The sequence below is a fragment of the Salmo trutta genome, chromosome 30 (assembly GCF_901001165.1).
Source record: "Salmo trutta chromosome 30, fSalTru1.1, whole genome shotgun sequence".
Lineage (NCBI taxonomy): Eukaryota > Metazoa > Chordata > Actinopteri > Salmoniformes > Salmonidae > Salmo > Salmo trutta.
In genome coordinates, this window is record NC_042986.1 from 8,305,765 (window position 1) to 8,317,764 (window position 12,000).

The 12,000-nt window shown below is 43.1% G+C and overlaps 1 protein-coding gene across 4 annotated transcripts in view; it reads left to right on the forward strand.

Moving 5' to 3' along the window:
* znf385a (zinc finger protein 385A) overlaps positions 1-12,000 on the forward strand; it is a 94,813-nt gene that overhangs the window by 45,055 nt on the left and 37,758 nt on the right. For 2 of the 4 annotated variants that reach the window (XM_029722501.1, XM_029722502.1), the window contains exon 1: positions 9,985-10,057. The exons of the other annotated variants lie outside the window; for them this stretch is intronic. In XM_029722501.1, the coding sequence (XP_029578361.1) occupies positions 10,021-10,057 (37 nt within the window). In that variant the 5' untranslated portion in view covers positions 9,985-10,020. Of the gene's footprint in view, positions 1-9,984; positions 10,058-12,000 lie in introns of those variants that run through there. 4 annotated transcript variants of the gene reach the window in all.

A 12,000-nucleotide genomic window follows, 5' to 3' on the forward strand; every position in this document is an offset into this window, starting at 1 on the left:
CATATCTTTCCCAGAGGTACAGCTGGTAATTAAGTCTCATAGCCTTGATTCACCTGCTTATCAGATCAAGGTTTAGTACTGTAGGTCCTTTTTGGAGGATTTTAGCTTATTATATCACCTCACACACACACACACACACACACACACACACACACACACACACACACACACACACACACACACACACTACCCTGATTTTGCCGCTCTTAAGGTCTCCTGCTCTGTGTAGGGTGTGTGTCTATATTGGTGTGCCAGTGAGTATGTGATGATCATTTGGAAGGGTACATCTCCTGCTGAGGGACCAGAGCTGATGTTGTGGTTGGGGCCTTCTTCCATGATCCAGTTACACCCAGGGAGAGATCAAGTATCGCTGGGTAAGAGGGGTGACAGGACAGGGGCATGTGTACTCACTCACTGTCCGTAGTCCTCTGAGCAGAAATGAGCACTCGATGTGCTTTAATCAATTTCATTCAATTCAATTCAACTTCATTCATCATGAATAGCATTTCCTGATGATCAAATTACGACAAAATACAGTGTCCATATTTGGACAGTGTCAGAATCAAGAGTTTGTGTCGGTGTAGACTTGGGTTTGGATGTCACTTTCACACTGCTCATTTGACGTGGAGTTTAACGCTAATCCACACAGACAAATCATTTATTTCCATAGGGCAGCGAGGAACGTTTTAACGCCAACCACAGTTCAACCAAATACTTTCCAAGTCTGTAATAAAATTATTGAAATTGATGTGCTACAAAAACTTTTAGGTTACGGACACCATATCATTCCAGGTGAAGTGTTCTCACACACACACACACACACAAACATACATACACGCACGCACGCACACACACACACACACACACACACACACACACACACACAAATCCAGCATTAAGCCCTTCAGTTAGCTCATCATGCATCTCTATGGTTTTGTGTACTTGCCCCAGTGTGTGTGATCACGGTCTGCTGTGTGTGCATTGCGATTAGAGTCGGACATGCCCTGACTGAGACCCAGCTCTGAGGTAGCGGGTGGGCAGCCGGTGTGCAGCCTCGAGTGGCTGAGCCCTCCACAGCTCCATCACAGATTCAGATGATCAGCTGTGCCACACACAGTTATGTCTAAGAGGCAGCTGTTGGCGCTCCTTTCTGCATAATCATTCATAGCATGACTGCCGCCGGTGGTTTCAGGCAGCACATCAAAGGGAGTCTAATCCCTCTATCTTCTACACATTTCAAACAGAAGACAGGATGTGTAGATTACACTTATCATGCCCTGATTAAAAAAAATGAAAAGAAAGTTCTAGCACCTATGTCACGTAATTGAATAAATGTGCACTTGTGTACGAAAAACAATCTCTTGAAGAGCAAGGCTATGTCCCAAATGACACCTGTTCCCTATATAGTGCACTACTTTTGACCAGAGCCCTATTGGCGCTGGATAAGGGGGCCGTTGGCGATGCACTACATGCTTCTGAAGGTGACGTGGGGACATCCTAGTGGTCTGTTGTAGCCACTGCAGGGTTGTGTCCTGTCTATTGAGTTTGAATCTTGGTTGACCCTTGGTAGATTGAGTTCACTCACTAATTCCCATTCATTCTACTGAGCCAACATGAGCAAAGGCGAGTCATAGCCTATTGTGCTGACCTGGATACGCATTCACCATAGTTGCTGGAAAGGACCATGTGAAAAGAAGCTAGCGTGAAAAGGGTATAAAGGATTAGTATGTATAACAGTGATTCCTCCGAAAAAGCCCATCCTCGTTGCTTTAACACTGAAATAAAACCGTCCCTGTTCTTTTTAGCATTTGGGTGCTTTGCTGTTTAGTCATTAGTCGTAATAACCCTATGAGCAAAACATGGAAAAAAAACGTCAAAGGACTTTCTTTTTGGTTGAACGAAAAACATTGAAGAGATGTCTTTGTGCTCGCTGGGAAGTTGACTTAGCATCAAGGTGCTTTGCTTTGCTGTATAACTTATTCATATGGGCTGAGGCAGCCATCTAGAGAAAGCATGACTAACATACTGCACTTAGAGTCAGCCGTTAATGTAGACACGCTGGTGAGATGAGAGATCCAGGTAAATGATGAGCCACTGGGCAGACTCTTCTTAATGCTAATGAGGTGTGCACGTTGAAGCGTTTAGATGAGCTTGTAGCTTCTGCAGCTGGTTGTCTTGAAATAACAGCGTAGTAGTCATTAAAGGGACCAAAGATGGCGCCGGAGAGGATGGCTGCCGTTTTATGGGCTCTTTAACCAACCGTGCAATTTTGTTCATTTTTTCGCTATATTTTTGTTGTTGTATTCGGCGCATGTGACAAATAAGATTTGACAACATGGTAGCGCAACATTTTGGCAATTAAGCCCTTTTTTGTACTTACCCAGAGTCAGAGGAAGTCATGGATACTATTTTTATGTCTCTGTGTGCAGTGTGAAGGACGTTCCTGGAGCCATTGCTATTAGCGTTAGCGCAATGTCTGAAAATCTATAGGAACCTCTAGCATGTTTAATGTCGCACTACCCCTTTAATGTCAGGGTACTAAAGGTGAGAAGCTCTGTCAGGACAAAGTAGTGAAAAGAGATTTAGACTCAGGGAGGAATGTTGCCCTTTCACAAGACTGCCACTTGCACATGACCCAATCTTTTTAAGGTGCGCATTAAGCTGGAGGCTTAGCGTGCATATTTGTACTTGAGTGTCTCAGAGTGCGTCTGAACTCACTGAATTGTATGTGTGTATGCTAGGGGATGGGCATTTGAAAGAACGTCTGCGTTCGAGCACTATCATGGAAATCATTTTAAATAAGTTAGTACTGGAGCATGTTAGTGCTAAACGGTAGCCTGAGTACCAGTCCCGTTAAATAACATTCCACTTCTTGTCACTCTTTGTTAATTGCCAAAGAGACTGGTCTTTAGGAAATCTCTACACTCAATATGCAGCTGGATTTACAGTGCCTTGCAAAAGTATTCACCCCCCATGGCATTTTTCCTATTTTGTTGAATTACAACCTGTAATTTAAATGGATTTTAATTTGGATTTCATGTAATGGACATAAACAAAATAGTCAAAATTGGTGAAGGGAAATAAAAATAATAACTTGTTTCAAAAAATTCAAAAAATGTAAAACGGAAAAGTGGTGCGTGCATATGTATTCACCCCCTTTACTATGAAGCCCCTAAATAAGATCTGGTGCAACCAATTACCTTCAGAAGTCACATAATTACAGTGAGGGAAAAAAGTATTTGATCCCCAGCTGATTTTGTACGTTTGCCCACTGACAAAGAAATGATCAGTCTATAATTTTAATGGTCGGTTACCTCTCAGCTCATTACCTGTATAAAAGACACCTGGAAGCCAGAAATCTTTTTGATTGAGAGGGGGTCAAATACTTATTTCCCTCATTAAAATGCAAATCAATTTATAACATTTTTGACATGCGTTTTTCTGGATATTTTTGTTGTTATTCTGTCTCTCACTGTTCAAATAAACCTAACATTAACAATATAGACTGAGAATTTCTTTGTCAGTGGGCAAACGTACAAAATCAGCAGGGGATCAAATACTTTTTTCCCTCACTGTAGTTAAATAAAGTCCACCTGTATGCAATCTAAGTGTCACATGATCTGTCACAATATCTCAGTAGATATACACCTGTTCTGAAAGGCCCCAGAGTCTGCAACACCTCTAAGCAAGGGGCACCACCAAGCAAGCGGCACCATCAAGACCCAGGAGCTTTCCAAACAGGTCAAGGACAAAGTTGTGGAGAAGTACAGATCAGGGTTGGGTTATAAAAAAATATCTGAAACTTTGAACATCTCACAGAGCACCATTATATCCATTATTAAAAAATTTAAAGAATATGGCACCACAGCAAACCTGCCAAGAGAGGGCTGCCCACCAAAACTCACGGACCAGGCAAGGAGGGCATTAATGAGAGAGGCAACAAAGAGACCAAAGATAACCTTGAAGGAGGTGCAAAGCTCCACAGCAGAGATTGGAGTATCTTTCCATAGGAGTACTTTATGCCGTACACTCCACAGTGTTGGGCTTTACAGAAGAGTGGCCAGAAAAAAGCCATTGCTTAAAGAAAAAGGTAAGCAAACATGTTTGGTGTTCGCCAAAAGGCTTGTGGGATACTCCCCAAATATATGGAAGAAGGTACTCTGGTTAGATGTGACTAAAACGGAGCTTTTTGGCCATCAAAGAAAATGCTATGTCTGGCGCAAACCCAACACCTCTCATCACCCGAGAACATTATGTTTTTCAACGGCAGGGACTGGGACACTGGTCAGAATTGAAGGAATGATGGATGGCGCTAAATAAAGGAACATTCTTGAGAGAAACCTGTTTCAGTCTTCAAGAGATTTGAGACTGGGACGAAGGTTCACCTTCCAGCAGGACAATGACCCTAAGCATACTGCTAAAGCAACACTCGAGTGGTTTAAGGGGAAACATTTAAATGTCTTGGAATGGCCTAGTCAAAGCCCAGACCTCAATTCAATTGAGAATCTGTGGTATGACTTAAAGATTGCTGTACACCAACGGAACCCATCCAACTTGAAGGAGCTGGAGCAGTTTTGCCTTGAAGAATGGGCAAAAATCCCAGTGGCTAGATGTGCCAAGATTTATAGCAGTAATTGCTGCAAAAGGTGACTCTTCAAAGTATTGACTTTGGGGGGGTGAATACTTATACACGCTAAAGTTTTCAGTTTTTTGTCTTATTTCTTGTTTGTTTCACACCCCCAAAAATATTTTGCATCTTCAAAGTGGTAGGCAAGTTGTGTAAATCAAATGATACAAACCCCCCAAAATCTATTTTAATAGGAAAAATGCCAAGGGGGCTGAATACTTTCGCAAGCCACTGTACCAGTTGCTGATTGGTAGTTGAAAACAACATTCATATTTTCCATGACAACGTTATGGAACATGGGGTGCATGCAAATTTGGCACAATATGGATGTTTAAGAGCAACAACACGCGTAACATTACAAACTGCTGCGGTCCTTCCCTGGTGAGAAGGCAAGATGCAAGATCTTGTTGTTCAAAGTGGCTAGAGAGGACTCCGTAGTGAGAGAGAGAAATAATGACACAGAAAATGTTAGCATCCAAAATGTTATCGAGCTACATTTGCTTCAGTTGTCACCCATAAACAAGAGGAAAGAAATGCAAAACTGGCACCTGTCGTCATTCCTCGCACATATGCTGATTGTCATGACTTGATTCAATTTTTACAATTTGTTATGCTAATTTCAGTTGTGTTATGTATCCATCCTCTCTTATTAAGTTGTTCTTAAAATTGTTATTCTATATTGCGCCAAATTTGCATGTGCCCAATGTTTTCATGCTGTGGCAAGGAGTGGAATGTTAGCTAAAGAGACTGGAACCCAGGCTAGCGAAATGGGGCTGAATGCAAAAAGACTTTGCGGTATGCTGGTTGTTCCTATTGCTGGTTGTGCTGATTAACACAGAACTGAAAATGAAAGTGAACATAATTTCACTGCATTTGACATGGGCCACTCCATAAAGAAATCTTAAAGTTGGAATAAATGTTACCTGTTAAGTAGTTGCATTTTGAGTAACTGTATTAGATTATTAGAAACAAATACAAACCTTGAATCGAGTACTCAAGTACTCCCGCCCCTCCTTAGTGTTCGCCTGTACCTGTGTGATATTGTATATTTTGCCCCCTGTGATAGTTATGCTGACTGTTGTGTTCAGGTGAAGGGGGTGACTGTGCCCCGTGCCCTCCCTGCATCTCTCCCTGCCCCTCTGCCCTGCCTCTCTGCACCTCTGCCGTCCCTGTCAAGCCTCCAGACGAAAGGAGAATACCAAGTGGCTCTAGACCAGAGTCGATCTCTAAATGGCAGCCTATTCCCTATTTAGTGCACTACTTTTAACCCAGACCCATAGGGCTCTGGTCAAAAGTAGTGCACTCTATATGGGATAGGGTGCCATTTGCATTTGGGACGCATTCTCTGTACGTACTGGGCCAGGCCCTGTCCCTGTGGTTATCAGACACTAAGCCAGCCTCCATTGGCTAAATGAATTGGCAATTTCTGACTGCAGCTTTGGTCACAGCTGTGTACAGAGTCTGCTCCCTGCAGGATAGACTAGAGGGATGGAGAGAGAGAGAGAGAGAGAGAGAGAGAGAGAGAGAGAGAGAGAGAGAGAGAGAGAGAGAGAGAGAGAGAGAGAAGCTACATCGTCGTATTTTTATTTTATTTTAGATGTATTTATAGGGGACAAAACACATTAACCAACATCAGTATTACAATCATGCGTCATCCATGTAAATGTGCCTGGTTTAGCCAAAAGCTAATTTGCACCAGTACTCCCAGGGCAACTAAGGACAATTACACAGCCATAATAAACATACTCACTAAAACAATACAAAATACCAATACATCCAATAACATATCATTCTTAACGACAACAACACTATCATCAGCTGTCGTCTTACATACGAGGAGCCACAGATAACTCATGTGTACAGGTTTGGATAGATTTTAGACATGTTTTCAATTCAACTTTAAAAGTACAATAATCAGTGCATCTTCTCTAGTCCATGTGCATTGCATTCCAGTATATCGTAGCTCTAACAGAGAAGGCCGACTGGCCGATTTTACTGTGTCGATAAGGGACAACGTAGTCCCCTCTAGTTACTGCCCTTGTTATCCTGGAGATGCTATCCTTGAGCATGATATGCTGGCATGGGGTGGAGGGGCAAGACCCTGCAGGATCTTAAAGACAAGGCTTCCCATCTACATACTGCTTAAAGCTATCCAGACTAAATAAATGACGTTTGTACATGATGGGACAGTGGTGGTAACTGTTTGGTATGCGGAGTGATTCAATGAGTTTCAGAAGCTCCTGCATCTGTCTAGCAGGTTATTGAAAGGCATCACCTGTTCCGTGTAATGTTCTAGCTTGGGTAGAAGGTAAGAATGAACTTCAGATACCGACTTCACCTCTGAAACAGATTGCTTGAACCCCAGTCACTCACTGAGCTGATTTTATCTTGTGGACTTACTGTGCGCATTGAGAGGACTTGGTCACGTCAGCTATATATCCTGTGTTTGTGTTTAACTGCCCTGCCCTGTGTTTAATGTACACATTATAGAGGAGAGAGGTACAGTAGGAGTCAGTAAGATAATCTATAGGGCAGGAATATACTGGAATATACCTAATACATCTAGGACAGAGCATCATCACAACCACACACACACCATCATCATAACCACCACACACACACACCATCATAACCACCACCACACACACACACACACCATCATCATCATAAAAACATAAAAACACCATTAGAAGACTTAGCTTCACTCAGTACTGTGGTTGTCAGCATTTTCACAGATAATATTTCTTCAAGCATATTTTAAGCTATCTGGCTCATCTGAAGGGCAGGTCCCCTCCTTTCTGTCTATTGGACAACCTCTGCCAACGGCCCCAGGGCAATCTGTGCCGGTATGGGCAGTTCGGTGCCAACCACTTCCCCTTCCTCCTCCAATCCTCCTCTTTCTCTCCCTCCCTTCACTGCACCGAATGGTCATAAGCAGTGTTCCTGCTCCTATAGCGCGTGAAGACTGTATGGAGACAGAGGTACGTTTCAGGACACTGACAATACGTTGGATCATTTCAAGGCTAAAAATACATTCTTATCCCTAGATCCTACAAGTCAGGTGACTTCATACTGGCTTTAAACACATACGGAAAAGACCAAGGCCGATTGAATTTCCTCTCCTTAACTGTTTATTGATTCCTACATGCGGTAAAATAACTGAAGTCATTATGAGCTTTTCCTGGGATAAACTAAATAAGCTACTTTCTTCACTTCTATAACGATGAGTCTCCACAGGGAGTGGTGGAAATCCTGCTTCACGCACACTCGCACGCGTACGCACACGGATACACAACACACACACGCACACATACGTAAACCTTTATTTTGGCAGACCACTTAAAATCAAATTTCTTTGTTACATTTCCCTCTTTAGACATCAACCTGTATCTCAGCTAAGCCTCATGCTCCAGTCTGCGGTTGTTTTCCTCCGGCAGACTAAAAACCAAAACACACACTCACATACATGTACCATAACCGTAGGCAACAGTTTGCGTTCTGCCACAGCACCCCGTCGCTGAGAAATAGGATTGTGGGAGATTTACCCGGGAGACGGAGGCCGGGAGCTCAGTTGAGGTAGATAAGACTTATCGGTCACAAACAGACTTACTGGCAGATCATTTTAAATGTTTGAATCCGTTTCTCATCCCTCGTTGCCCTTCTCCCTATTTTCAATCAGCCCCCTCACCCCTCTCCCCCTCCGCCCTGTCAATAATACACCACCTCTTCCTCTCAACTTCTCTTCGTTTTCTTCTCCCAAATCCATCTGCAGAAGCGCTCTCCTGGTAATGCCAGTCTTTCTTCTTTATGCTCTCTCTGTCACACTCATATTGCTGTGTGTGTCGGTGTGTGTTTGTGTGTGTGTGTGTGTTGCGACCTATGTGTTGCAGCCTGTTTAAGACTGCTAATGTGTGTGTGTGTGTGTCCCACCCCAGGCCATGTAGTGTACTGTTACTAGCTGTAACCCTACACTACATTGGCTGCGTGGCAACGTTGCGGCCTGTTTAAGAGGACTGATTAAAGCCTCAGAGCGTGGCATGGATTCCTGAAGAGTTGCAGGATTTAACGACATCCAAATGCTCCAGCCTTCTCATCTCTTCCTCCTACACCCCCCCCCCCCCCCCCCCCCCCCCCCCCCCACACAGACAGATCAGGTTCCAAGGACCACTGACGGGATCAGTGAGTATGTATGCCCGCTGAGGAAAAAAGAGATTCTTGCTCACCTCATAAGACTTCCATGGCTGTGTGTGTTTGATGGCTCTGGGTGACTTGGTAGGTGCTGTTCAGTTGTTGTATCTTTGAGTAGAATGAAGTTCCTTGTATGTGATGAGGTGCTTGTTCTGGCTGTTAAGATATATTGGGTTGTGCTCCATTGTTCTTCTAAAGGGACTTTGTTGAAGATGGGATTATAATCAAACAACATGTCTCGTCATTTATATTTTAGGAGGCCCTACCCAAAAGGTTGCATCATTCTAGGCCTTCCGTGTGTGTGTTTGTGTGTGTGTGTGTGTGTGTGTGTGTGTGTGTGTGTGTGTGTGTGTGTGTGTGTGTGTGTGTGTGTGTGTGTGTGTGTGTGTGTGTGTGTGTGTGTGTGTGACAAAACAAAATGGAATTCAAATAATTGAACCGACGTTGGTCAATTTGTTTAAAAAAAACTACTACATTTCGATTAATCGCTCAGCATTAGGGGACACACAATTTAGAACCATTCAAAATCCTATTTTCCCTAACCCTAGCCTTAACCCCAAAACCTAACCTTAACCATAACCCTAAACCTTAACCCGAACCCTAAAACTAACACGAACTCCTAGCCCTAAACCTAATTCTAATCATAACACTAATTCAACCTTAACCCTAAACCCCCTAGAAATATCATTAGACCTTGTGGGGACAAACAACATGTTAGTTTGTTTACTATTCTTGTGGAGAATAGTAAACACGTCCCCACACACACACACACACACCACACACACACACACACACACACACACACACACACACACACACACACACACACACACACACACACACACACACACACACACACGACAGTGTGATTTACAACGTGTGCTAGCGCCCAAAGGAAGCTTTAATTTAATGGGGTAATTATACACTGGGGGCAGGAAGTAGACCCACTGATTTACACACACGGGTTGGGGTCTCTCTCTCCCTCTCTCTTTGCTCTAAGGCCAACTCCCCTGCTCCCTCTGTCCTTCTGGAACACTTTACTTCCTATTCCCCATAGGTCTTGTATCCATGCACTTTGGTAAATATATATATTTTATTTATTTTCCTTCTTTATTATCTTCCCCTAACCATGGTAACGTTTTTTCTTGTGACAGGTGTGCCTACATGCTGCAGCATGGCCTATGCAAACACAATGTAAAGACTGAATGCGCGTCTCATTTACCCATCTCCATCTGGCTTTTGGTGGGTCACCTTATTTTTTTTATTGTAAATATTATTTGGTTTAAATTGCAGCTGCAGAGTTTTTAAACAGCCTGTCACTTGAATATTGTTGCTTTAAATCAGTGCACATGCGAGCACTCTCACAGGCTCTCTCTCCATCAACTCCCCTCAAATTGCATCCAAAATAGATAATCCTGTTCTAGATTGTTCTGCTATATAGACCTATTGCTGGGGACAGTAAAAGGCCATGTATAGTTTTGTCACACAACACAATGCCACAGATGTCTCAAGATTTGAGGGAGTGTGTCAATTGGCATGCTGACTGCAGGAATGTCCACCTGAGCTAGAATGTTCCTTTCTCTACCGTAAGTCGCCTCCAACGTCATTTTAGAAAATTTGGCAGTACGTCAAACCGGCCTCACAACCTCAGACCATGTGGAACCACGCCAGCCCAGGACCTCCACATCCGGCTTCTTCACCCAGGACCTCCAGCCATCCGCAGAGCTGATGAAACTGAGAATTATTTCTGTCTGAAATAAAGCCTGTTTGTTGGGAAAAACTCTGATTGGCTGGGCCTGTCTGCCAAGTGCCTGGGCGTATGCCCTCCCAGGCCCACCCATGGCTGCGCCCCTGCCCAGTCATGTGAAATCCATAGATTAGGGTCTAATTAATTTATTTCAATTGACTGATTTACAGTACTTATAGGAACTGTAACTCAGTAAAATCGTTGAAATTGTTGCACGTTGCATTTATATTTTTGTTCAGTATAGAATAGCTGTCTGGAAATATTTGTTCGTTTTTTCTTATAGCGATAGACTATTCTGAGCAAGCTCTTTTTTCGCTGAATGTTAAATACAGCAGCCGATAGAATTCACCTTGAAAGCAGAGCGAACGCGGTAGGCCTCAGCAGTTATTTATTCAGACCCATAACCTGTCAATCCTCGCGAAGAGAAGTGAACGTCTGCATCTAATTCTAGTCCTATATTATTCAAGATGTCATTAGAACTAAGAAGTTAAGGACAACAAAACGTATATCATTTAACTGTTGAAAGCGGGGGAGAAATGAAGCAACAATAGAGAGAGAAAGAGGAGGTTGGCTAATAACAACATTAGGGGAAATATTCTGAAAGGTATATATTCGTCAGCCTACTAATTATACAAATAGTCCCTATTATAGTATTTCAAAATTAAAATCAGCCTATACTTGTAACTGTGTAGGCTGCATGGGCTCCAACAGAATTGCACGTTATCTCCCTGCTTTATCATGGTTTAAACGATGTGCGTAATTCCAGTCCATATCATACAGTATAATACAATACAGTATAATACAATACAGTCTCAGGTAGCATCAGGCTTGAATTTTTCGATCAAAGCTCCAATCAAAACCAGACATAGGCCGATATTATGCTTTATAATGCTTTAGAATGACTGTTCCGGGTTTGGCAGGAAACGCTGATTTACCCGGGAGAAAATAGATTTATTCTCTGGATGGATCGTTTCTAAAATACCGGGTAAAAATTCAGCCCTAACACACAGGCATCAGTATGGCAAGCTAGTCATGCTCTGTAGTTGTGCTCGCTGAGAGACTCGGTGAAGAGAATGATTATGGAAGCACCAGCAGTTGGTCTACCACCAGCAGACTGATTGTCTGTTTAACACCAGTACTCATGGAGATAATTCTGTGTCTGAATGCAAGTGCTTGAGTGATTTGAAGTTTGTATGTGTGCTCTCGTAGCTGTGTTTTCGGGGGTGCATGTGTGTTTGTGTGTTAGAGGAAAACCATGCATGTCTAATGGGACTTAATGATGCAGGCCTCAGCAGCTCAGTTCAGCTCAGCTCAGCCCTGGGGCTCACAGATGCACTGAGCGTTGGGGTGGACAGGGAGAAGAGAGCAGAGGCAAGCAGCAGCTGGGCTTTGGCTGAGACAGCACATTCACAAAGTCTCTCAAAGTCCCTTTCAAATG